Source organism: Lagopus leucura, unplaced genomic scaffold (genome assembly GCF_019238085.1).
Source record: "Lagopus leucura isolate 7727_CA_CO unplaced genomic scaffold, USGS_WTPT01 Super-Scaffold_100002, whole genome shotgun sequence".
Lineage (NCBI taxonomy): Eukaryota > Metazoa > Chordata > Aves > Galliformes > Phasianidae > Lagopus > Lagopus leucura.
The window spans coordinates 45053647-45080241 of NW_024962263.1; the positions used below are offsets into that span (position 1 = coordinate 45053647).

Sequence of the window (26595 nt, forward strand, 5' to 3'; positions counted from 1 at the left end):
GTTTATCCTCCCATGCTGAATTTCACCTACTGCTTTTAACCATCCAGGCACCAGCAAATAATGACTTTTTCTTTGTTCTGCTTTAAGTTTTCACTACCCTTTTAGCATAAATCCCCTCATTATTCACCACTTTGGATCACTTATTTCTGAGAAATACCACAAGCCTGTTATACACCATTAGTGATCTCTCTGTTGAGTGAGCCGATGGCCAACTCTTAATTTATTCACTCATCCACAAACAACCCCATCCGAGAGCAACTTATTTTTGATAAAAATCTGAAATGAAGAGCCTTATCAAATGTTTTTTGTTTGCCTCATACTCGCTAATCCCCTCAAAAACCTATGGTAGGTCTGCAAAATATGACTTTCTTCCACAAACAGGAGTTAAGGTGCTCCCCATCTTAACACACATGGGCTCATTTGTTCTGTTGCTGGGGCTGGGTGCTCCTGCATTCCCCCAAGTTGTTTTTTTTATTTCAAGGAAAGAAGAAAAAATGTTATACGTTCAACATCTTCCTTACTGCTATCGAAACAGTTTTAAATAGCAATGTAGAAAAACAGAAAGGTTACACACAAAAATGCTCCATGTCTTAATGAGTCACCATCAAGCAAAAAAAAAAAAAAAAAGAGAGATGGATAAATATTAACCAGTCTCAGTTTGTTTGTTTTTTTTTTGTCAATTCATACAAAGATCTTTTCTAGAACGCTCTAAGGAAGGACTCCAGTATGAAAAATCCTGTATGCATTTTCATTAAGAGGCATGCAGACAGATTTCTTTACTTTCCATTCAGTTTTTCTATACATATAGAAAACAATAACATGTATCATTAGCATACATATTAATTACATATTTTATTAGCTTTGAATTTCATAATTTGATAATTCATAATTGAATTTCAATACATTAATATGTATTATGAATGTCTTTTCATTACGATTCCTTCACAGTGTGTTTGTTTCCTGCAGTAAGCAGTCCCACGTCAGCTGGTACTGCTCTACTCACAAAGTTTTGACCTCATCCCAAAGCGTTCCCAAATCAAGCTGTCACTCCCACCATGACTGCAGTGAGCTGTCTCACTTTGTAAAAACACTCCTTAACCTCAGAACTCATTACAGTATCTGTAATACTGTTTTTATTCAGACATAAGAAATAAACTTTAATGCAATTTTTACAGTGAAATTTAGTGTTAAAATAACTCAAACTCCATCAAGCAAATCCAATGTGGCAAAACACATTGTCACCACATTTAAGTGATATAAAGTCAAACATACATGACCTACATTATCAGGATACGGCCACAGGATTATTTCTAATTTTTACTATTATTTAACTTCATACACATTTTATTACTACGTACCTAATGGAAGTGTGTGACAAAAAAAAAAGTGAATAAACCCAGATGAAGGACAGCTACTGAGACAACTGTTGGTTTATCTATCATTCAGACAACTAAGAAACCTAGTGAGTGTTATCAGCATACAAAAGTTGCATTCCTCAGACTGACTGGCAGTTATCCAATTTTACAGTCTTTGCTACTTTTCCTTTTTTGGAGAGAGCACAGTAAGTCTTCAGAGCAAACAACTCTCACCATCCATATTTTAGTTCCCCGCATTGTAACTATTTTCCTGTTTATTTCTATAGTACTAGAGCTTCCTCCCATACTTTAAACCAACAAATCTGACTGAACTTTATCCTTGTGGGTCCATCATAATTTTTCAACATGTCCTACATTACAAAATGTATATACATGATCTGTGCTGAAATGTCAATAGGGACAGTAGCGGGAGAAGTGAGTTTTTATATCCTACCTGCAAACGTGCACAAAAAGTAGTAACTTGACTCCACAGGGAAAGAAAAAACATGTTTCTCTGAACTGCATCATCAGATCTTTGTATTGTTAAAGGGACCTGGAAAGGCTGGATAAATTGACAGCATTGTGAACTTCAGCACAGGCAGATGCCAAGCCCCACACCTGGGGAGGAAATGCTCCTGCCACCAGTACGTGCTGAGCACTGACCAGCTACAAGGCAGCCACTAGCACCCTGGGCTGTGATACCTACAGCATTGCCACCAGGACAGGAGAGGTGATCCCTGCCCACCACTCAGCTCTGGCGAAGTCACACCTGCACTGTTCAACCCAGTTCTGGGGCCCTCCAGAGAGAGCAAATCCAGAAGAAGGCCATATAGGCGACTAACGCGCTGTCCTGAGAGGCTGAGAGAGAGAGAGCCAGAGAAATGAAGGCTCATGAAGATCTTACCCACGTGTATGAAACAGAAGGGGATGAAAAAGAGAAAGACCAATAGTGGTATCCACTGACAGGGCAGGAGGCAAAGAAATTAAAACATGAGATTTCATCTGAAGAAAAATTAGTAATAAAGCACACCTGTAAGTGTGGTCAAACACTGGAACAGGTTGCCCAATATCCCTGCAGAGATCCTGAGAATCTAATTGGGCACGATCCCAGGCAGCCTGTTCCAGCTGACTCTGCTTGTGATGGGATGCTGGAATAGACAAGCTGCAGAGTTCCCTTCCAACCTAAATGACCCCATTCTATCTGTAATACAGAAATTTCCCATTTTTTTCATGGCTTCAGTTATGCTTTTGCTTTGCATGAAAAAAGCATTAGGAGTGAGTTATCCTCTCCAAACATCCTTAACACCCCATGATTAGCAGGCAGACCCCGTTACAAGGCTTAGCTCTGCATACTTGATGTTTCTTCAGCTCTTTAGAAAGCCTTGGAGCCATCTTTGAGCTCCCCTACTGTTTTGTGAAACATCCTGCTGCCAACTGTGCTGATAAGGAAAGACACAAAGCTTTCCATTCTTCTCATGCCCAGCATTATTTCCTCTCCACTTTTTTTTTTTTTTTTAAAATGTATTTTTCACACAGACCTTCATAACCTACTAGTTTCAGGCAATATTCTTCGAAAGCCAACTTTCAGGCCAATAGGACTGCATTTACCCACCTCTAATTAAGTATGTAAAAGACTATACAGTTTTAAATTAATCTTATTTGTTTACATTGCTGCCCAGAGAACACGGAACTGCAATTTAGTACTTCATCTTCAAAGTAGACAAGTGAATGTACACAGAGTTAAGACACTTCACTTAAGAATTTTCATTACACTGTTAGACTAGGCAAAGTACACAAACTGACATGAGCTTGAGTACAAGGCACTTGATTCATGGCACCTTCTTGTTGCTGGCATCTGCAACACTACAGAGCTCATTACTTCTTTGTATCTTGCAGCATTCACTGAGCTTTCATAAATTTAAGTCTTTCACAAAGAAATTTTTTCCCAATAAGTAAGGAGTTTAACTCAGTAAAGATTTAAAATCTCAGTAGTAAGATCCTGAAACCTCAAGTCAAGGGTATTGAAAGCAATAACAGTTATTGCCTTCATCACAGGATTTTAAAGATTTTTTCCATAAATAGTTTCAAGTTTTACCTGTAACTCAACTTTGTATAGTTATATGCAAATGTAAGTACTTAATTGGTAACCGTCTTTTTAGCACCCATACTCATACAGAAGAAAATCTTCAGCAGAGGACGACAGACAGGCAGACACAAGCTGTACTGCTCTTTCAAAAGCATGCAGTACTTTGGGGTCCTCGCATTTCAGACATATTTTGGGTTCTACACATTTCAGAGGTTTTGTTGTCCCTGCCAACAAAAACCTCTAACACTATAACAGCGCTAATTTCACTACGGTAGGAAATCATAGTGTGATTAATATTTATTAAATCCAAGCTTAAATTTAATACACTGGTATTTTAGTACTTCAATATATCACCTTAATAAAGTTCGGTTAATCTGATATCTTTAAGAACAGCTATAAAATGAGAGAACAGTGTTTTCAGGGAAGATGAAGAAAATATATATACAGACACCAAAATATCACCAAGAACGTATTTCAGTCAGATTTATGCAGAAATAAGTGCAACGTGTGTTTGGAAGCAGACGGAAGAGATGAATGAAAGCAGTAAAAACTAATTGCTGTTAAGTCAAATTATATTATTTCATTTTGTAACAAGAGAGGTCTCTTGATAGCTGTAGCTGATTTCCCTTAAAGAAGTTCACTTGCATGAGTTGCTATGCTGTGGTATGCTCTTTTACAATCTACAGTGCTTCATGGTATGTGCTGCCATCCAGAAGACACCTTACATGCAGAAGAAAAGAGCTGCATAACTATCTGGAAGGCTACACTGGTTTCCTGACATCTCAATGTGCAGAAAATAAAAAGAGATGGTATACACTAGGTTTATATGATTTAACCAAGCTGTATTTGAATTCCCACTAGGATCAAATAATGTGTAAGCACAGCTTCTTAAAACTGCCCTTTCCAATAAAACTATATTGAATGTGCTGAGCACAAATACACTTAAAGCATATTATAGTTAAAGGTCTGACTGGCATTCACACCACCATGGATCCAACGCTGTGCAGCAGCTCCAGCACTAAGCAATAGAAGTGCCTCACAGGTCTGGAGCTCCCTGAAACCACAGCAGCCACAGAAATACCTTGGGAAGTGACCTCACATCCTTTTGAGTTATGCAAGTTAGCCTGTTTGCTGAAAATATACCACAAGCCCTGTTCCTGCATCTCAAATGTAAAGTAACCTGGGGGCGGAAACTAAATCTCACCTGCAAAATACATCAGCAAAAGTTGAGATGTCTACAGTACTCTTAGTTATCTTTAGAGGACACTCATCCACAGGCAGCACACAGAGCTACTGCTTCTGCTTGTACAGTCCATTTGAACACACACACAGCTACCGATTCAGAATAACAGAGTAAACAGTCTGAGAAACACTCATTAGAAAGCAAAAGTAGGATGGCTAAAACACTGCAGATAGAAACACTGGTACACAACTATCCTTCAATAAAACAGTAAACACAACTGATAAGCCAGAGATATGGAAGGATAAACTGTGCCTGTATCAGTTCAGAAGTCCAAAGGTAACAAACAATTTCAGTCAAGGGAAAGCAACAGTACAACACCACTATGAAACAGTGACATTTATAGCAAAGGAAACATCCCCCTCTGCAACTGTTGCTTGGGAAACCAACCACAGTTTGCCTCTTCAAGCTTTTTCCAGGCAGGTATCCATGCAGTCAGCCTTCAGAAGCTAACTTCAGCCAGCTGGACAGGATGAGAGCTAGCAGGGTACCAACATGTCCATAAGAAGAAATGTAACGTGTAAGAGGTATTTAATATGCAAAACAACCTTAGATCTTTTAGCTCAACATATTACAAAAATTCTTTCCTAAAACTCTACAATAAGTCAAAACAGTTTTCCTATTAAGAGGTGAAAAGTAGCCATGACAGAAGTCTGAAAATGAAGTTAAAGAGAGAATTATGCCAAAAATACTTTCTGGAAACTGAAACCGTGATCTGTAGAATTATATGGTGTCCTCTGCTGTCACACGGACTGCAAAAAGGAGGAAAGTTGAGCACAACTCCCTGAGAGCATCAGCTTTGAGAAGCTTCTGTGGTTGTACGACCCCTGTCAGAGCTCTATCTCCATTTCTGCAGTAGGCATTCCATCTCAAGCGATCACAGTCACACAGATATTTGAAATATGCAACTCAACAAGGACTGAGCGCTACTTAAGAATTTGTGCATCACTACACAGCTTTATAATGCAAACACCCACAAAGTCCATGGGCTTTTTTTCACCTATCAATAGTAGAAAAACTCCAGCTGCAGTAAAAACGAAAGATTTACGTGTACATAAAACTAATGCTGTTCTATATTCACTTTTTGTCCATGATGAATATAGCTACAAGAATGATCTTAAAGTCGGCTTGTTTTGTTTTCAGGTAATAAAAGTTTGATGAGATTTATTTTAGATAGAGGCAAGATAATTCTACTGCCAAGCACTGAGATTCTTCAGAATGGACAGGATTTTGCTACTGATAGCAGCAAAGCAGGCAGCAAGCTTTTCACATTTTTAGGACATCTGCACCACTAATACTGAACAAAGCACTTCTGAGAAGAAATTGCTTCTAGATTCTGGCATCCAAAGTGTTAAAAATTTAGAACCTACAAGTATGATCTTACCACTGCCATTAAGAAGCTAAGAAAGAAGTGACAAAGACACCCACTTTATCAAAATCCCCCTCAACAAACAAACGGTAACATAAGGGGTGAAGTAGTAATGCATCTTTGAAATACGTTGGATGCTTATGTGTATTTTCAAGTCATAAACAGCGACTGCTTTCAAGGGTAAAGGCGCCTGCATTCACCAGTAAAGCCAGAAATCTAGCAAGCTCTAAGTACAACTTCACCACTATTTAAGACCAATTTCCTCCAGAACACTTTTCACTCTGACAACACAGCAGTCATGACAAAAACCCGAAGTGCTTTGGACTGCACATTAAAAAGGGGTGTAACAAATAAGAATTTAAAACCTACATGAAAACATGGTTGCACACTCAAGTAATTACAGACCTGAACTAAAGCTGTCTTCCATAGCTCAGGGTGGCTTTTGCAGATTGGAGTTTCTCACGTGATAATTAGCAGGGGTTTTATTACACATAGCACAGCAAGAATATGTCACTTCACCTGAGATTTTCAATTTCACTTTTTGAAAACTAGAGGAACAGATGCTGTATCAGGAATTCATTTGTACCCAACACTTATTTCTAATCTAGAAAGGGTCCTGATATATCAGGTCCTGATATACATTAGGCTTGCAAGCTTGTTTAGGGATTTGTAAATAAGTTTCCTACATTCCTTTCAAACCTTGAGATTTATGCTTGGGAAAACTAAAGTCATTAGCTTCTTATAGCAAGAAAGACAGCATGCCCTGAAATTTTCAGTACAGTTGCTCAAGCCAGAAAGACATTTCAGTGTGGTTGCTCAACCAAGAGACAGACAGCAAAACATTGTAAAATACTGGAATCCAGCTGTTACTATGTTGGGTATTTACACTGAGCTTAAGAACTGCTATTGGAGGGAAATAAAATACTAAAATTCTAAGAAACAGATGAAAAACAGCTCTTCCAACATGTTGCTCCAGATGCACTGATATCATAGACCAGTGTACAACATCAACTTCTCTTTAGTACTACTCTCCCCACATATACAGAACACTTCAGAACTTGGGAAAAGCATTCGCCCTGCCAAGAGGATGCAATAGACTAATATATATCCTCCAAAGGCATGATTTTCTTTTAGATTTAGAAAACAAATCTTAGCCCAAGAGAAGAGAGAGCCAGGGATGTCTGGACCACTGCCACTACCATGGAATCTTGTCAAAGTCTCTCTTGCCTGTCCTTACAAGGGAGCAAGGCTGAGCTTGGGCTGATTATGTTAATCTCAACAGGAGATGAGGACAAACCATACTTTAGTCACACCATATAAGCCTGTCATGAAACAGGGCACTCGAACATTACTTCTGCTCCTCCATCTCACAGACTGTTTGGAGTAGCTGTCATTTAGTTTCTCTTTAAGCAGAGAGCAAAACTGATGAAAGCACGTTTTCTAAATAAGCAAGCAAACAAACAAAACAAAAGCTAACTGAAAGGCTATGTGTGAGTTGTGTCAATCTACTAGATGATTTCTTTCCTAGACACTATGAAAAACATACTACTCACTTACCATCCACATGAAAGGGGACACTGCATTATCTACTGGCTTCAACCAGCGGTGCAAAAGCCACATCCAGCCAGTTCAGGTAATATCTGCTCCTTCCGATTCATGTAAAATCTGCTTTCATAGGACACCAAGCAAAGCAGGATCCCAATTCCCTAAATACTAGAAAATACCAGTGAGTGATTACACCAGAACATCATTTACTGAGCACTATCCCCTTGAATTCAGAATTAACTTTCCCTCAGGCCTCCTCCACTTCTCTTGGCAGAAGTCCCTGCTGGACTGCAAAGCCAACTTCTGAACAGCTATATGAAAACAGGTACATGTACACAGTCATTTTAGAAGCAGATGCTTGCTGTCAGTCATGGCCACTTTATAATTGAATATAATTACCTAACCTCAGAATTCATAGACTTAAGTAGAAATTAAGAAAACCATTAAATCTTCTGTGGTATTCAAACAAAATGCACTTGCATGGAAATAACTGTCATTCACAGTTAACTAGATTCTGAAATGCAGCCAAGCAATTCGGTTTAGAAGAGTTAAAAAGAAAAAAAAGAAAAGAAAAAAAAAACAAGCACAATCACTCAAGCTTTAGGAAAGGTCTGGAAATGTGCAGATATATGTTCTGTATACATCAGACATACATCCCAAACAGCACTTGAGAATCCCCAAAAAAACTGATGTACAATTCTCATTCACACTGCATTGAAATGTTTAGAGCTTTCTCCCTTGCTCCTTCCAATTTGGACATAAAGTACACAAGGATGTGAACTGATCCTTTTTTCTTATGATTTCATCTCTCTCTCAACCTACAAAACTGTAACAGGACAAACCTCAATTGCCAAAGTTTATCTTGCTTCACTGAAAAACCTCCTAATCTGGCCATATCCTAGAAGATAACTGTCCAGTATAAGAAACTGTTTTTAAATGAATCTTCAACAAAAATGCAGGTTCAAAAATGACTGTATCACTTGCAGTACGCCAGACTGCAACTCATTTGAACATACTGCTGTTAAGGAAATAAGAGAAGGCCTGAATATCCATCAGGAGTCAAACCAAACCCATCTATGAATTAGGTAACTTCTGAAAACCAAAAGAAAAGTTCATTATTGTCCAGAAGACAAGAGGAAGAGATTGGAAAAAGAGCTGAGTGGAACAGTTTCAAATTCTCACATGCTGTTTCTTTACATACAGGTTAACATTAACTACTGAAAACAGTCTTGTGAAGATCCCATAGTCTGACTCACTGGTTCCAGACATCATCCAATAATGTGAATGTGCTAGAGAGATGCGATTTTTAATAGCCAAAATGCCCAAGACATCAACAACACTGACAGCAGTCATTCCAGTATTAGCCAGAATTTGATATGCACTTTCCAATGAGTCTATTTTGTTGCTAATCATAATATTGCTCCCTGACAAATAAATATGTATATATAAACTACATATAAAATGTACATACAAATGTTCCTCCTGCGGAAGAAGAGATGGGCGACTCAGAAGGAGTACAGAGAAGTTGTTAAGATAAGCAGAGAGAAAATCAGAAAGGCAAAAGCCCAGCTTGAACTCAACCTGGCCACTGGGGTTAAAAGGAACAAGAAACCCTTTTACAAACACATCAACGGTAAGAGGAGGACTCAGGAGAATCTTCATTCTTTACTGGATGAGGCTGGGAATGTGACCACTGAGGATAAGGAAAAGGCAGAGGTTCTGAATGCCTTCTTTACGTCTGTCTTTAAAGGTCGCACCAGTTATCTGCAGGGTACTCTGCTCTCTGACCTAGTAGTCTCGACTGGAGTGCAGACAGAACCCCCCGCAATTCAGGAGGACACAGTCAGAGACCTACTACTCCACCCGGACTGCCACAATTCCATGGGGCCGGACAGGATTCACTCGAGAGTGCTGATGGAACTGGCAGAAGCGAGAGCTGAGCCACTCACCATTATCTATCAGTGCTCTTTGTTGATTGGTGAAGTCCCAGAAGACTGGACGTTTGCCAGTGTGACTCCCATCTATAAGGGTTGTAAGGAGGATCCGGGAAACTACAGGCCTGTTAGCCTGACTTCAGTGTCAGGGAAGGTTATGGAGCAGATTGTCTAGAGGGAGATCACGCGGCATGTGGGGCCAACTAGGGGATCAGGCCTAGCCAGTATGGGTTCACAAAGGGCAGGTCCTGCTTGACCAACCTGACCTTCTACGATCTAGTGACCCGTCTGGTAGATGAGGGAAAGACTGTTGATGTAGTCTACCTAGACCTCAGCAAGGCCTTTGACACTGTCTCTCACAGTACCCCAGTGAGCTGGGGGTCGGCCTTTTCTCTCGTGTAACTGGTGACAGGACTAGAGGGAATGGCTTCAAACTGCGCCAGGGGAGACTCAGGCTGGACGTTAGGAAATACTATTTTTCTGAAAGAGTGGTCAGGCACTGGAATGGGCTGCACAGGGAGGTGGTGGAGTCACCGACCCTGGAGGTGTTCAAGGAACGTTTGGATTTTGTGTTGAGGGACGTGGTTTAGTGAGAGCTATTGGTGATAGGTGGATGGTTGGACTGGATTCTGTGATTCTGTAAAAGGTACATTTTAGAAAGCATGCATCTGAATACTACAGCAACTATATGCAGCACACAGGCAGTAGCAGTGTTAGGCACTGATTTACAATAGAGACTCAAGAAGCTGTTGAAGCAAAACTGCCTTGGCCTCACTCTTGATGGCCACCAACCTCAGGATTGTAGCTGCAGATCTGTAACACCCGTCTGATTGTAAAAACAAAATTCTAAAACAAACCTCTGGCATCTTCAAGAATAAGGATTTGCTGGGAAAAATTTGACTTGAAACTAATCTGGTACTGATATGTGTACTTACATTATGATCCTAATTCTTTCTATTAGTACCATACTTAGAAAAAGAGGATTACAACCTACTTTACTGAAAACTTTGCTCTATAGTAACTCTATATTTGGAAAGACCTATACAAGTTGAGCAACTTCTCACCTCAAGTCATCTATCAGTTCGAAGAAAGCTATCACGAGATAAAGCTACTGTGTATGTAAGAAATACTACTTGCTCCTGACCAGTTTGCTAATTTCTCCAACATGGGAGAGTTCTTAACCCAACGGCAAAATCTGAACTTGCTGGATGAAGTCTTAGGAATGTCCTCCCAGACAATCTTCATCTTCATTGAAACATATTGAATGTGACAAACAGTTAACTCTACAGAACCTTTCCACTGCATTTTATTTGTGAATTCAGAGAATTTCAATTTAAAGTTGCCAGTTAGGTATTTCCTAAATGTTTTTCATCATCATAGTTGCAGCAGTTCATCTTTTTGTTCATTTAGAAACTAGATCTGAAGTGTAAGCATTCTGTGATTTAGTTTCCTCCATCTGCTTATGCCACCAGATTTATCAACTGTTTCCTTCAGTTTTGGTGGTTTTTTTTTTCCTTGTTCAGTTTGGTTGGGGGGAGGACAGGGAGTTGTTTAGGATTTGTTTTGATTGTTTTGGGTTTTTTCCCCATTGACCCGATCTGATATTGTGAAATGAATGATACGAAAATTGTGCTGACTAGCATATCACACCCTGCACTCTGCTGTCCCCTCAAACAACTGTGCACACGGTAACCATACAGACCAACTAGCACTGTTGAAAACAGACTGTTGCCCTGATATTCAAAGACTTTTTTTCTAGCTTTGGTCACAAAGCATCAAGAGAAAGGGAAGAGCAAACAGTGAAACACTGCATGCATGTTTTCTCTGAAGCTTGAGATCACAGTGCATTTGATGCCTCTTCAAAATTAAATCAACTACACATTGGCAGAAGGAATTATTTGAATCAAGTTTGCTATTTTGTGAATGGCGTCACAGTATATAGAAAGAAATATGATGGGAATGTTCCTAACAACATCTCAAGTAGGAAATTCCAATTTCACAGCATTGGGAACGAAGATTTCTGCTAAGCCTTCTGAAGATTCAATTGAATTTGCAGGATTTATTATTATTATTATTTTAAAAGAAAATGTATGACATTCCATTAATATAAATACAGAAAAGCTAATCAAGAACATACCAAACATTTTTCTTTTTAGTCAACTTGCATTTAAACATCTCCAGAAATTAATGAAGCTTTCCACAGAAAGACTTTCTGTGAAAACCTGTGAGACAGACTTAAAGAAGAAGTCAAGCACTAGCTGCACATGACCTCATTAAAGCAGAAAAACACGGAGCACTCAAAATATGATGCTAAGTATTCTTTTGGAAAAAGAATGAACTTAATTACAATCTTTATTACAACCCTCAACAACTACTTAGGTGAATAAAACATTTTACTGATCCCTACCCCTCTGGAAACCATACCAAACAGGAATGGCCTCCCATCATTCTACTGAGCGTCATCAACTGAGCAGTGGATGCTATGGTTTATCAGTTTAACTGCAGATGAAAATGCATACAACTTCATTTTAACAGTTTCATATACATCACCCAACTCAGACAGGTGGTACTGAACTTTTTCTGTAAAAAACATCATATCTCTTGAGGCTTGTGCTTAGTGTCTCCAAATTCCCTTCCCAAAAAATACAATGAATCCCTACCATAATCTACTCAAAGCTTGTAACCAATGACAGCCAGGTTATGAACAGGACAGTTTCCATGCTGTCAAGGAAAACCTTTGGGCATCATAAACATTTATTTCTATAATAACAATGCAAAGCAATTTTAAGCTCATGTATAACATAGTATAACAAAAATACTAGTTTTCTCTATTAAAGCAATGGCTGGCAGTCAAAACTACACTCAAATTTACTATTTTTACCAATTTATCTGGCTAACTGAAGAGAACAGCTCTAACACAAAATACTTCATCTGAAAGCAATGGCTTCAGGTTAGTTAACTACTGAAATGGTGAAGTGTAATACTGCATCTTCATTAGTATGTTATAAACAGATTCACACCTTTCTTCAGATTTAAAAAGTCTCTGGATTTTCTTTTGTCTTTGATATTGGTGCTTGAAACCTGATATCTATTTTTCAAGTACACCATGGTACTACCAGTGTAATTTCCTTGCTTCTTCTATGAGTACAGGCAGTACTTGCCTCAGCACCATCAAACCTACAGCTGGGAAAAATTAGTACTTCCTTATTTTAGAAGCAGGACATAGAAACGAAAACAGTGTCTCAGTAAAAGCCTAAAAAACCGGAAAACCCTGACTTAAGTCACCAAAGGCCAATCAAATGACTCCTGTCCCAAAGTTATCTCTAATTATCTTCCTAATTTCTCTGCCTGATGTCCAAACCTTGTATTCACATTGGTATCTTACGGACAAGGCTTCCTTCCAAACAAAGGGTATTCTTATTGTTCTAACCCCTTACCATCACCTCTGATAGTGAAAACTGATTATTCCCAGCTGCAGAACACAAGGTGAAAGCACAAAGGCAAAAGCAAAGTCAGGTATAGCAATGATGCTTTCCATTGGTTGATACTTCATTTACTAAGTAGGAGGAGGAAGAAAAAAAAAGGATCACATGGCACTCCAGCTTTGATTTCAACTTTTGTCTTATTAGGCTTGACATTTGATTGCTACTCAAAGTAGTGAAATGGAATGACTGACTTTGCACAATCTCAAAGTCAAATGAACAGACAGCTATTTTTTCAAAACCAGTAAGAATGAGGAAATGCATGGTTGGCAAATACACCCACTGTGAGAGTAAAAGAGTTATGTTAACTTGAAAGCCTAAGAATTGTCAGTAATGTCAATTCTGCCTAAATGATTTTGTCACCTATCCAATTCTATCCTATTTTCCCCTCCTCTTATCAAAATATGATTTCTAGTTGAAGAATATTGTATCTTGATAACTCACCTCCCTTCTGCATTAAGAAATCCTGGAATTCTAGAAGCGGTGTTCTGTAGCACACAGAGCACATAGGCATCTTGCCCAACTTAAGCAGAAGCTCTTTTGGCATATACATATTATCAGTTTTTTTCTAGAGGAAGAAAGGAGGGTTAGCTAATAAAATAGCTCGTTTCTATAGCTCCAGGATGGAAAAACTGTACTTCATTAAACCTGAAAGCCATTTATTTATCATGATGCAATTCCAAGGAGAGTAAGACCTACAGGAGATTGAACTAAAGCTCACAGTTCAGTTAGACAAAGTTACAAGTTACTTATAAAAGAAGAGTGTCATTTAACATGGTTATGAAAAAAAATGTGTTGATTTCAACTCCTCTGAAAAAACAGTTAAATATCTAATGAAGACATCAGAGGACTTCTGAAAAGAATCCTTCAGAAACTGACAGTCACATTTCACTTCCCCACCCCCGCTCTTCCTAACTCATCACTTAACAAGATGAATTTTTAAATCACATGCAATGATTTAACCCTCCTTGCAGAAGTAGGCTTACCATTTTAACAGCTTGTTTCTAACATACACCTCTCTCAGATGTGTTGCTTTCTCTCAAAATATAAGCAATGCAACACAACTGGCAGGCAAGTTTTCGTGTGTGATTTAGCTGCAGCAAGACAAGACACAGTTCATCTCTTTTAATACAACTAGCCAGTCCATCACAAGGCAGCCTGATCTGAAACCTTCAACTGCCTATTCTGGTCAAATCTTAAACTGAAAAATCAAGTTTTCCTTTCCAGGGGAACTGCAATCAGAAATTTAGGGGGAAAAAAAAATACTTCCCAACTTGCAAATACAAAGTTCTAATTAATCTTTTCATTTATTCCTGTTACATGTTTGTCAAACTGGAATGAAGAAGAGTATATTAAAAAATCCCTCTTTTTCCCTGGAATTCCTGGTTCTCTTATTTCCCACAAACTTAGCAAGAACTTTAATTTATATGAAGGTGAACTTAGTAGGTCTGATACCCTTCCTTGTGATTAAGGAAGAGGTTGCCATGCCCAAACAGGAAGGTGAAGTGAAGAACACAGCCATCCAGAGTTTTCCCTGACAGTAACAGTTCAACTGCACTGCATCAGAAGGCAGAAATTTACACAGGATTAAACTGCAGTCACAGTCCCAGAACTGCAGCAGTATAATTCCAGCACTGTAACACTCCACACTTTTTTCTTTATTCTGACATCTCAATCTGCAATCTCTGATTACATCTCATATATTGCATTAAGTAAGATAAAAACCTTTGTTTTGAAAACCTGAAGACATTTAAGACATTTCAATTTTATAAGCAAAAAGCATGACCCTGAACTGTTTGGAGATGCTATGTTCAGAATTTGTATGAACAGTCTGTGGAGTATGAACAAGGCTGAAAATAGACAAGAGCCTTTTAGTCAAAGACAAAAACTCTTCCAGGAAGCAAACTAATCCGCTCTCTTCAGAGGAAGCCTTCTTAATGATATCTCCAGTTCCAAATTCAGTGTACTTCATGGGCGGGAGCAATAAAACACAACACACATACCTTGAATCAACAGCTAAGCTTTCACTCCACAGCCCTTAATGGGCATTTCACCATTTCTACTGCTACCTACTAGCATTAGCAATGATAGTCCCAGTTTTCAAAAGCTGTTATGATTGTTGCCAATACTAGCAAAGCAAAAATTTCAGGCCTGAATAAGTTTGTAATTTAACTGGCATCATTTTCAGCATTGTGTGTTTAGAAGTTGCTTAGAGGATGGTGTGCTCTGAAAAAGAGGTTCAGAGGAGACTTTGTTGCTCTTTACAATTACCTAAAAGGTAACAAGTGATAGAATAAAAGGGAATGGCCTTAAGCTGCTCCAGGGAAGGTACATTTGTTTCCTCAGAAAAAAAAAATTCTGAGAAATTCCTCTTCAGAAAGAGTGGTGAGGCAGGGGCACAGACTGCCCAAGGAGGTGGTGGAGTCACCATCCCTAGAGGTGTTAAGAAACGTGTGGATGTGGTACTGAAGGACATGGTTAATGGGCACAGTGGAGAAGAGCTCACTGTTGGACTAGATGATCTTAGAGGTCTTTTCCAACCTGACTCTATGAAAAGAGGATATAGAGCATACAGTACTAAGTTACACTCTTTACACTAGAACTTCTGTTACTCAGAATGTGAGTGGTCCCCAGGTCAGCGCAAACCATGTCATCAGATTGCTGACAATTGTTCGTTCGACTGCCAATGAATCAGTAGTGGAGCTATTAGCAAGCAGAGTGAAAGGAAGAAGACAACAGCTCACAGAAGATGTATTAGAGAGCAACAAGGTAACAGACGGGTAGATGGAAGCAGCAGAAAAAACTTTTCGCAAAGTGAGGATAAATCCCCTCATCTCAACACTGAAAGGATAACTTCTGCATCTACAACTCAGCTGACACCATTTTCTAAGAATTTGTATAACAAAACATCAGCATAGTCAGGAATCATATTAAATAAACACTTGTGAAGAATTTTCATAGATTTCCACTTCTAGCACCACTAGCAGAATCTAACATAAATATGCTTGGTGCTAGTATTACCTTATTTTCAACAACATCTCCACATCCAGCCTTATATGTTCTGTGCACTGTTGTGTCCATGATAAAGGAATGGCGCAAGTGTAACCAGCACAAACTCTTTGTGTTACTTTCCAGCCCTTTCTTACCTGAATAATGTCCCCCATCTACTCTTACTCTACCATCCCCCGGCTAGAGAGGCTTCCGCCACCCCCCTTATAAGATAGAGTCAAATGTGTTCTAAATATTAAGAGTAGAATAAGCATGCTGGACTGTCGCCTACACTGCAGAAGATAGCGCTTGTTGCACTGACAGCCCACAACAGTCACAGCATCATAGAATGCCTTGGGTTGGAAGGGACCTCAAGGATCATCAAGCTCCAACCCCCTGCCACAGGCACGGCTGCCAACCTCCATATCTAATACTAGACCAGGCTGCCCAGGGCCCCATCCAACCTGGCTTTGAACACCTCCAGGGACAGGGCATCCATAACCTCACTGGTCAGCCTCTCTCTTCACTGCCTATCCCCCAGAGGCAAGCTCCTGCCCCACCAGTACTGAAGCCATTCCCAACCTCCCTCACTGCTTCCCAGAAAGAGTGTGATTTATGTGCTGAGATACTGGAAGCACAGAACTCCATATTACCAGAATCACGAACAATCAGAGAGGCACTACTAGCTTGTAGGTTTGTTACCAACAGCCATATCCAACCTGCAGCCTACAGGTGGTGTGGCCCAGCACAGCAGGCAGTGCAGCTACCTCCAACCCCACGCCATCATGGTGGCAGCTCTTCCCGCTAAGCAGCCCGGCCCTCAGCGCCAACTGAACCTCAGTGCATTGTGAGCCCCATCTGGGAGGAATGAAACCAAGGCATGGGTTGCAGCACAGTGCCAGCTCAAGTCATGGCCAGTAAGGTTATGGGCTTTGATACACTGGCTAAACACAGTCCTGTGAGCTGCAAAGAAAATGCCACCCTGCTTTCCATTTTAAGTAAGGCAGTTGAGAATAGGTTTTAAGACTGTCAAAAAAAAAAAAAAAATCAATTTTTTTATTTATGATCCCATATGTAGTCAACATAAATATATTACGTACAAAATTTCAAATGGAATGTGTAGCACCACAGTTAAACACGTGACCATGTCTCTCCACCAGACTTCTATGAGCCCTCTCTTACCTGAGAGAAATACTCCTCACTTCACAACCACACCTCACTCATATCACTGCTTTTTGGCAATATTTGTTAACAGCCGTTTCTAAAGATGAAGTACAGGAAGACTAAAAACTTATCAAAAATCTCTGACAAGCACCTTGAGAGTTCAGTGGGAATGGCAGCCGCTACCATTAAACCAGAGTGATGCACTAGTTTCACAAAAACAAGGATGCACACCCCACTAGTTTTATGGTTTTACTGCTCTGTTTTTATACATTTTAATAAAAAAAACATTAAAAATTAAAAATGTTCTGTTATTTTCTATGCATTAACTATAATGTATATTTAATGAGGGCTGCTCCAAAAGTAATATTTTATCATATTTTATGATGGCAGTGGTATGGCAGTAAAGGTACTTTCCCACCCATATCCTGTACATCCTGTTGCATGTTGTTGCCATGTGACAGATGGCAGCAGAGGGGCAGTCTGACAGAATGGCGTGTGACACGGAAGTACATATGTAGCAAAGATGTGTCACCGAATTCCTCCACGCAGATAAAAACAGCACCCATTGACACTCATTGACACTCGCTGAATGTCTGTGGAGACCAACCAATGTACGGGAGCACACTGAGGCAGCAGGCAGTGCATTTCAGCAGCAGCAACCACGGGTCACCAACACTGGTGCAGACTGTTACAAGTGTGGCATGCAGGTTCTTGCTCATCACTGGTATAAACTTAGAGCTAATGGTGATGACTGTATTGAAAAAGAATGTTTTGTAGCCAAGAATGTGTTCTATCAAACAGTGCTATTGTGCTCTTTGTACTGGTTGCTGTTTTCATGCAAATAATTAGGATTAGTTTTGGAGCAACCTTCATATATGCAGCCCAAGACAATTCCTCTTTACTCAGTGCAACCCAGGCTAGCCAAAAGGTTGGATGCCATCTATCAGAGCAAGTCATCAATTTTCTTCTTCCCTCTCCAACAGGAAAATTCTACATCTAATCTATCTCATCTGCCATCACAAATTAAACTCAATGAGCTTACCAGCTGTCCTGGTTTCAGCCCAAACAGCACACCAGCGTCTGGTTGTTGCTGTGAGATGGAGGCACACCCAGGGCTGGGCCACTCCATAGGGCAGAGCCACCACCTTCACAGCACAACAGCAGGGGCGGAGCAGAGCCAGCACAGGTGCCAGAATAAAGCCAGTGTAATTCCATACCTGCAACACCACACAGAACTCTAAAGGTGTGGGCGGGTGACCGGGCCAGCTGCTGCTCACCCAGTGGGCTGTGCAGCATCAGGTGGCAAGTAATTGATTGCACTGCAGCTATATAGTGCTTTTCTGTTCCCATTTTATCTTCTGTCTTAGTAAATAGTTTTTATCTCAAGCCACTAGCTCTTGCCTCCAATTCTCTTCCCCATCCCACCCAGCAGCAGCAGCTGAGTGGTGCTGAGCTGCAGCCAGCTTAATAGCAACTTCCCCATCAGGTAACTTAGTTGCCCTTGTGCACAAAACCTCCAAATCTACAACTCATTACACGCGGGAAGTTTCTTTGTGCAGATCATTTCTGAAAGGTAAAGATTTGGGCTGCAGAGGCTTACTGACCATGCTAACAAGGCTAAAGCATTCAGAGAACTACACATCAAAACCAATAAATGACAACTTTGTCTCAGCGAATTTCATTCTCCACCACACAGCATCAGTGAGTAATTATATTGCTGAGAAACAGCAAACTGCAGATTGCCCAGAGATGTCAGTGCCTCCATCCCCGCAGAGTCCAAAGCCACCTGGCTGTTGCTGTGGGCAGGTGGCAGGCACTGGGGGTGGCACCAGACCTCACCTCCAACCCCAACCCTTCTCTGAAGTCATGCAACTGGTCCTCAGCGAAATAATACTCCAACTGTATACACAGCACTAAAATACTGAAGAGACTAACTTGGAATTCACATCCCAAACTAATCAACTGAGAAAATGAAAACAGCCTAGTTCATTTTTAAGTTTCTTTAAAAGTTTCTAAATAAAACAGTAACTTAGAAAATCACCTTCAGATCTTCCTTTCCTTTAAAACTTAAACCTAGCATCTATCCCTCACCACCACGAAACAAATGTCCTGATGATCTTTCCTTCCCTCACACCTTCCCATTTGAAACAGCTACTGTGGCTATCATACAAATCCTGTTTAGCCATCTCCTGACACACAGCTTTCTCTAACACTAAAACAGGGAAATGCCGCCTATTTGAAACCTCCAGCTGAAAAGAGAAGCTTCTAACCTTTCCTTCTTTGGATAGCACAGAGTAGATGTGAGAAACTTAGATTTGTGCCATTAGGCCTTTCTTTTGCCGTTGTTTATTTGCTAAAGAAACCCAACCTCTGGAGAAACAGTATTTTCACAGCAGCCAGTGACTACACAGGAAAACAGCCATTTGTTATTAATCCAGTGTATGCGTGGATATCTAACATCAATAGACATTATCAGGAAGTATTTGTTTTCCTCTGAATATACTTTTACCTCGTCATTCAACTCATCTGAATACCATGTAGCACTATCTGAACAACACACAGCTTTTAGGAAGAAAAAGAGAAAGACATCATTACTCAAAATTTGTCCAAGCACTAGAATTCAAGGCCTTAACTTACAATTCATTAATTTGGGAGGGCAGGGGGGAGAACACCACCCATTCCACTTGTGCTTCCAGATCACTTACAAGTTCTGCAGACCAGACACAACCTAGAAAGACTTAACTTCTCCAGCGTCTCCTACAGAAGTTTCCAGGCATCACATCTCTATTTTATCTCAGCCCACATAGATGAAAAAACAAAACTTCATGTTTGTCTCTTTCATGTAGGTCTTCCCATTTCTCCAGGCTAAAAAATCTAAGAGGGAAAGCTGAAACACAGAAATCAACAGCTGGATTTGAGTTAGAGCCTGTAACAAAGAGATTCGAAGTAGTGTCCCCATAACACTGCATTGTATAAATATTTACAGGGAGTGGCAAACTTTCAGTAAGCTAAAAACAATGAGTTACAAGATTTTGAGTATCAGAATAGACTTTGACCTGTGCTTTAATGAGAACGTGGTACTGATCCTGCAGCAATTCTCCCTCAGCAACATGGGAGGCAAACTGGACTGAGCAACTGCTGCTAGTCCAGATCATCTCTGCACACTCTCAACTAAAGACAGACGTCAACATGATGCCACAACACAGTTGAGGCTGTTTGGATATCCATCCACACCAAAAACCTCACCAAAAAAAAAAAAAAAAAAAAAAAACAAAAACCAAGAAAACAGTCTGACTAAAGACACACTATAGGAGAACAAACTGTCTCAGCACAGCAAGACACCAAGATCTCCACACTACTTCTCCTTTTCACAAAGATCACATTTCAGCTCTTGTTCAACCCCTGTTTATCAGGGTGTATGTTTCAGCAGACTGCTAAGGAAGATAGTACTATTTATACTTGTTATATAGCCCAGCTATAACTGGGCGTTGTCTGGAGAGTGCTTACAGTTGTACCAATATTGTCTCATCAGCCTTCTGGCTTTATTTCCACTTGAATGACTGAACAAATAAAGGTAGAGGCAGAATAGTTTTCAACCACAGTCTGGTTTTATTCTCAAAAAAGGAAGTTTGGCTTTCTACTATCTCCAATGACAACTGCAATTTCTTGATGACAAAGGAGTTTTGATAAATTCAAGTTCAGAAGAAACAGTTCTTTAAATACATGTTTTGGAACCCCTCAAATTCAGGAGAAGCACCCTGCACTGTATCAGTGCAGTATCTCAGTATTCCTCAGTGAGAGACCTAAAAGCAGCCACTTTGTTTTCAGATAGTGCTGAAGTACATCCTAGGGAATGTGGTAACAGCCACTATGAGACTACCAGTATCACCTGGTCGTAGAGCTTCTAAAGATTTATTACATTCTCAGTGAGTGGCTCCCAAGCCTATCATCTTCCCCAAAGAAGTCAAAAACTTCCAGACCTGCTGGTTGATTTTCAGTTCGTCCAATGAACAAATTCCATGAGCTCCCATCCTCTTTCCCACCACCTCCAAGAAATGAAAATACTCCACAGCTGCCAGGGAAACAATTTTATTTACAGAAGTTGTTACTCCAGAAGAGCATTTACACTCTATTAAAAGTTTAGGGGTGGCTTTTCTTTCCTATTCCTCTTGCTGAAACACATCTTAACATCACCCTTCCGTTATCATTCTTGATTAAAATTTTTAATAGGAAAAAAACTACATGTCCACAGTCTTTATAGTTTTACAAACAGAGAAGCTGACTAATTTAATGATCCTTGTGTAAAAGGTACCATACGCTGTGAACAAAACGCTAACATTTTGACAGTCCCGCTGCTTTTACTGTTACTCTCTGGAGGTTTGCATAACAGTAAGACAACTCCTGAAGTGCAACCTGAAACGCAAATCCACCAAGTTACCATTTTTCCAAAGCCAACTTTACAGTTGCACTCTACCTTAACAAGGTAAAATATATTAATCATTGATTTCATATCAACCTGTGTTCATAATTCATAGAGGTAAGAAGGCAGTATTAACCCACAATCATAGTTATAGTCAGAAAGCTTGGACATCTTGTAGACTCAGAATTCTATGTCAGCCAGGAGTCTCATTTTAGATCCTACTGAAAAATAAACCCTCCAGATCAAAACAGCTGTAGAGACACAGCCTAGGAGGTTTTGTCAGCGCTGACATTTCACCTTACCCTGAACTACCTGCAGACTACTTACAGCATCCTGGAGTTGATGATCTGAAAATGTCCAAATCCTGCTTCTTCTGTGCAGGAGCTTTGTCAGCAACAGAGAAAGCTTCTCAGCATTTTACCACTCAGATTCTAAAAGCATGGTTTCAGAAGTAATTTTCAAGAGGTTTTTTTTAAAAGCTAAGATCTCCTGAAGTAAAGGTACATTGACTTGCATTCTTTTTTTCATGTTTTTTTTTCTAACAAATCTCTATACAACATCTCCAGAAGAGCTTTCTAACAATCTTTAAGCAATGGAGAAAAGGAAGGTCCAGTGACAACAGAGATTTAAAACTCCAGATCCCTACATGGGGCAGATGAATATGACTTCACCTGGCCAAGTGTTAGTTAGACACAGGAAAAGGTCCACACTTGTGTATTTTGGGTATAACAAAAATGGAAAGCTCTTAAGACTAAATAAACCAACTCTGTCATACAGTTTTCACCGTTACCAGTTAATCCGAATCCAACCTGCTGAAAACAGCTGATAGATTCGATGTTTTTAAGACTGAGATCATCAAAAGTCTTCATCACCTACTCAAGTAGGTGACTGAATATTCAATACTCCAGCATTCACATAAAACGTAGAAAGACTCTTTGAAAGTTATCATCAGAGCGAAGACAGCCCCAAAGAGCATTTTCATGAACACTTACTTTTCAAATCAATCACAAGCACAGGCAGCCTCAGGTCAACAAGCCTTCTATCCATAAACATATTACAACTCTCCCTCCCTGCTCTCCAAAAACTGGAAGCACGTGAACTCCAAGGATTTAATTGGGAACACAGAGATGAAAGAAACCTGGTTTTATTCCAAAGTTGTTGGAAAACCACGCTCAGCGAATACTACATTTTACTGCTTAATAACATTAATGGAAAAAAGAGCTCAAGATAAAAAATAGTTACTTACAATGCCCTTAGCTCTATTTATCACAGCTGTGGTGCTCGCAGTACTGGTTATCACACGCCCTTGTGTGACTACTTCACAATCTTACTAGATCTTCTCAAGACTAAAAATCCTAGGGCCTGATTTGGAGAAAAGCCCTACATGATGCTGTAGCACATACTTGACAAAGAATGCAGGTTCTGACCTCCTCATGGTTCACTGAAAAAGACCCTGCCTGTGCTTTCCCAGCCCAGTACTAAATCAAGTACGTGGGAAGATGCAAATTTAGTTATGGACAGTTGCAACTTGAAGCCAGTTTGTTTTGTTTTTGTTTTTTTAAAACTCTGCTTTTATTGCAATTGCTTATTTTTCTCCATTTTCTCTTATTCTCTTCTCCTTCCTATTCCTCAGCTTTCTGAATTTCCTTCCTGTGTTATGTAAATTGAAGTTCCATAGTCCCCAGTCCGCCTTTTCTGCCAGCTCTGTTGTCACAACTCTTATCCCACACCTTCCTGAACCCATAACACACCTTCCTTTGTATCAGGCCTTCCTCCACCTCTTCCTCCAGCCACATTATTGTTCTCTCACTAGTACACATATAAATTTAGGATACTTTCAGCACACAGAAACTACCTTGGGACATTCACATAGACTCACAAAAAAAGATCACAAAACTGCTGTTCAGGTTACTCCATATCTGTACAAGAACTACAGGCTGATCAGGGACTAAGAAGGGCAACATAAGTTCCTTCAAACTAAAGAAACTCCAGCATTTTTTAGCCCACATATCTCGAATACTGGAAGCTGAATTTAAAGCATATAGATGCAAAAAATGACCAAGAGTTAGCTAACACCATTGATGAGAAAACGTGAAAACACTACATGACACCAATTTACGTCTTTTTTCGAAAGAAATAAAGGTTTTTAAGATATAACAATTATCATAAAAATGGATAAACTTCTTTTGTGTCAAGTCTCATCATAAAAAACAATATTTTTATTTACATACCAGGTCTAGAGAGCTGGTACAAGTTTGTCTAGCCTAAGGAAATGGGCTCATCTCACAGAAGTACCTCAGGTGCAGACCAAATACACCTAAGCTTTTCTTGCTTTAAAAAATAACCATATAGATTATGAATTTAAATATAAGCCTAGAGCTAAGAACAATGCTTGCAGTGCGATTCGAACTGAAGAGGTGTAGAAGAGGTGTAAAGTACTTTGACCATTTAAGAAAGGGCTACACACTTCAATTCTGCAGAAAAAAAGCCGTAGAACTGAGGAAAGATTTTAAAAAAGAGCGATACAGTAACCAAACACAAAGTTAATCCACCAGATGATTTCTTCAGAAGCACTTTTTAAAATCGGCATTACTGTAAGACAGCATTATCCGTAATGAGGGCTAACAATAGTAATACTGATGATTATAACATATGAAGCTGCTTTTAAAAGAATACTCAAATATATGCCAAAAACTTCAGAAAACTGATTAAAAAAAACCTAACTTTAAAGGTCATTCTTAAGATCAGAGAGGCAAACACGAGTTCAAAACCTAACAGAAGCATGACAGGAAACATCCCAACAAGTTCATTCCCAACTTGACTACAGCTCAGCTCCAAATAGTGACTGATGTAACTAAAAAGGAACTAAATCCTTAAACTGCTGAGATCAAGGAATACAGTTAAAAACTATATCAACTGCACGTTTGCTTTCTGCAGCCTCTTTAGTGCTACTGTGGGAAAACCTCCATAGCAGGACCAACACAAACGCTAGCAGACTGAGCCACAGTTACTGTCCAACTCCAGACACAGTTGTGTACCCTTGACTTCTATCAGTAGATGCCGGGTGTAAAAACATAGGATTTGACAGTGCTGGCTTAAGTCATCACAATGGAGTAAGCAATATCCTAAGCATCATCTCTGTTCGCATCAGCTGTGGTTCAGAGATTGAAGATATGTGAACTAGAACAAAAGCACTAAGCTGCCTGGAAGATGCAGTGCTGTTTTCCTTTGTGGCAACAGCATCTACAAGGTCCTGCTTTGGTCCAGGGAGGCAGGTCTGACCTGTCAGCACCTCAGCATCACCAATCAGCTGAACAGAGAGCATGTTGCCATGAACCTGTGCACAGTCTTTCACGAGATTTTCATCTCTCCACTGCTTTACGCTCAAGCAAGCTACATGCTAAAACCCATGCTACAGAGGATGAAGAATGGCTACTGAGAACTATCCCCTCCTCCAATCCCCTCCCCCAAATGTCAGAGTTCACGCTAGGAACAAACCCCATTGAGTCGTTCTCTTTGAGATAGGAGAAGGGGGAGATGGGGACCCACCTACACACTTCCGAACTTTTATCACTTCCTACAGAGAAACTCACTAGCTTGGCACAAAAAGGAAACCCATGCTACTTGAGGATATCTTTAGGCATATCCAAGAATCCATCCACATCCCAAACTGGCTGGATTTGGCACATGTTTTGATACTTTTTATAACCAGAACTGAAGCATCATCCACTTTTGTGCAAGCAACTGTCAAACAGCATTAAGTTTATGTCAGAATGTGTTATGCTTGCTTGCTCATGATGCACTTACGACACTGAAAGCACCAGAGCCATCAGCTGTGGGAAACAGGAAAACAAGTAGCAGGCAGCTGTGAACCTCATACCTAGCACAGCAAGTAGTTCAGCATGAACTAAGCCCCTCTGCTGTGAGTACTGCCCCACCTGCAAGGACACCTTAATCCTTCAGCTATGTTATTCACAGCATTTTTCTCAGCAAAATGTCAAGAGGGAGAAGTCACGCTGTAGTAAAGTACTAAGCAGTGCCATGAGCAGGGCTGCCACCCAGCAGCTCAGCTGCCCACGGCCCCATCCAACCTGGCCTCGAGCACCTTCAGGGATGGGGCACCACAGCTTACATGGGCAGCTGTGCCAGCACCTCACAGCACCTCACTCAGCGATCAGCAGATCACACCAAAGCTGTCTGCCTCCACTCAGGGTGGGCACAGGACCATGAATCAGGCACGATGCGATGCCACCTGGAAGGGAAAAAGGGAAAAGGCCCCAGGGCCCATTGTCACCCCTCACTTACCAGCAAACAGTCCACGTTCACTTCAGATTTGGGATCCTTTAAAGTCCCGTCGATTTTTTCAAACCGAGACTCAAAACTTTCTCCCGTCGACATGTTTCCGACGATTAAAAAGCTTCCCTTATTCCAGATCAAATGTTAAAAAAAAAAAAAAAAAAAACAACCCGAAAAAGGATAACATATAAAAAAAATTAAAAACGGAAAAAAAAAAAAAAAAAAAACCAAAGCAACAAGAACAGGAACAAGCACGCACAAGAGAAACCGCAGAGCCTACGCGGGGCTGCGAAGCGCTTCCTGCGCAGTCCCTTCAATCACGGCGGTCTCCGGGCGAGTCCCCGCGCCGCACCGAGGGAGCAAAGTGCCGCGGGCGCTCCCGCCGCTCACAGCCCCGCCGCGGCTCTCCGCGCCCTCCCGCCTTCGCGCGGGCCCCTGCGCCGCAGCGGCCTCATTCCCGCGGCCGGGCAGCCGCGCTGGCAGCAGCGTAGCGGTTCCTCCTTCTCGCCCCGCAGCAGCGGCCGGGTCCGGGAAGCGCGTAGGAGCGACGACGAGACGAGGAAAGGGGGATCAGAGAGGCGCAGCGCGAAGCAAAACGACCCGCAAGGCAGGACAGCCCTCCCGGCGCCGCGCCTCAGTGCCTCGGGCTCGCTCCGTCCATGGGCGCAGGTAGCGCGGGGCACGCCGCCCCTCTCCCGGGACGTGCCAGCAGCGCC

At 40.7% G+C, this 26595-nt stretch overlaps 1 protein-coding gene across 2 annotated transcripts in view; it reads right to left on the reverse strand.

Moving 5' to 3' along the window:
- The window catches only part of ROCK1 (Rho associated coiled-coil containing protein kinase 1), an 82037-nt gene extending 55781 nt beyond the window's left edge, over positions 1–26256 (reverse strand). Inside the window, exon 1 of one of the 2 annotated variants that reach the window (XM_042869016.1) lies at positions 25889–26256. In XM_042869016.1, coding sequence (XP_042724950.1) covers positions 25889–25981 — 93 coding nt within the window. In that variant the 5' untranslated portion in view covers positions 25982–26256. The remainder of the gene's footprint in view (positions 1–25888) is intronic. The other variant, XM_042869017.1, reaches the window with a different exon arrangement.
- Positions 26257–26595: the final 339 nt, after the last annotated feature.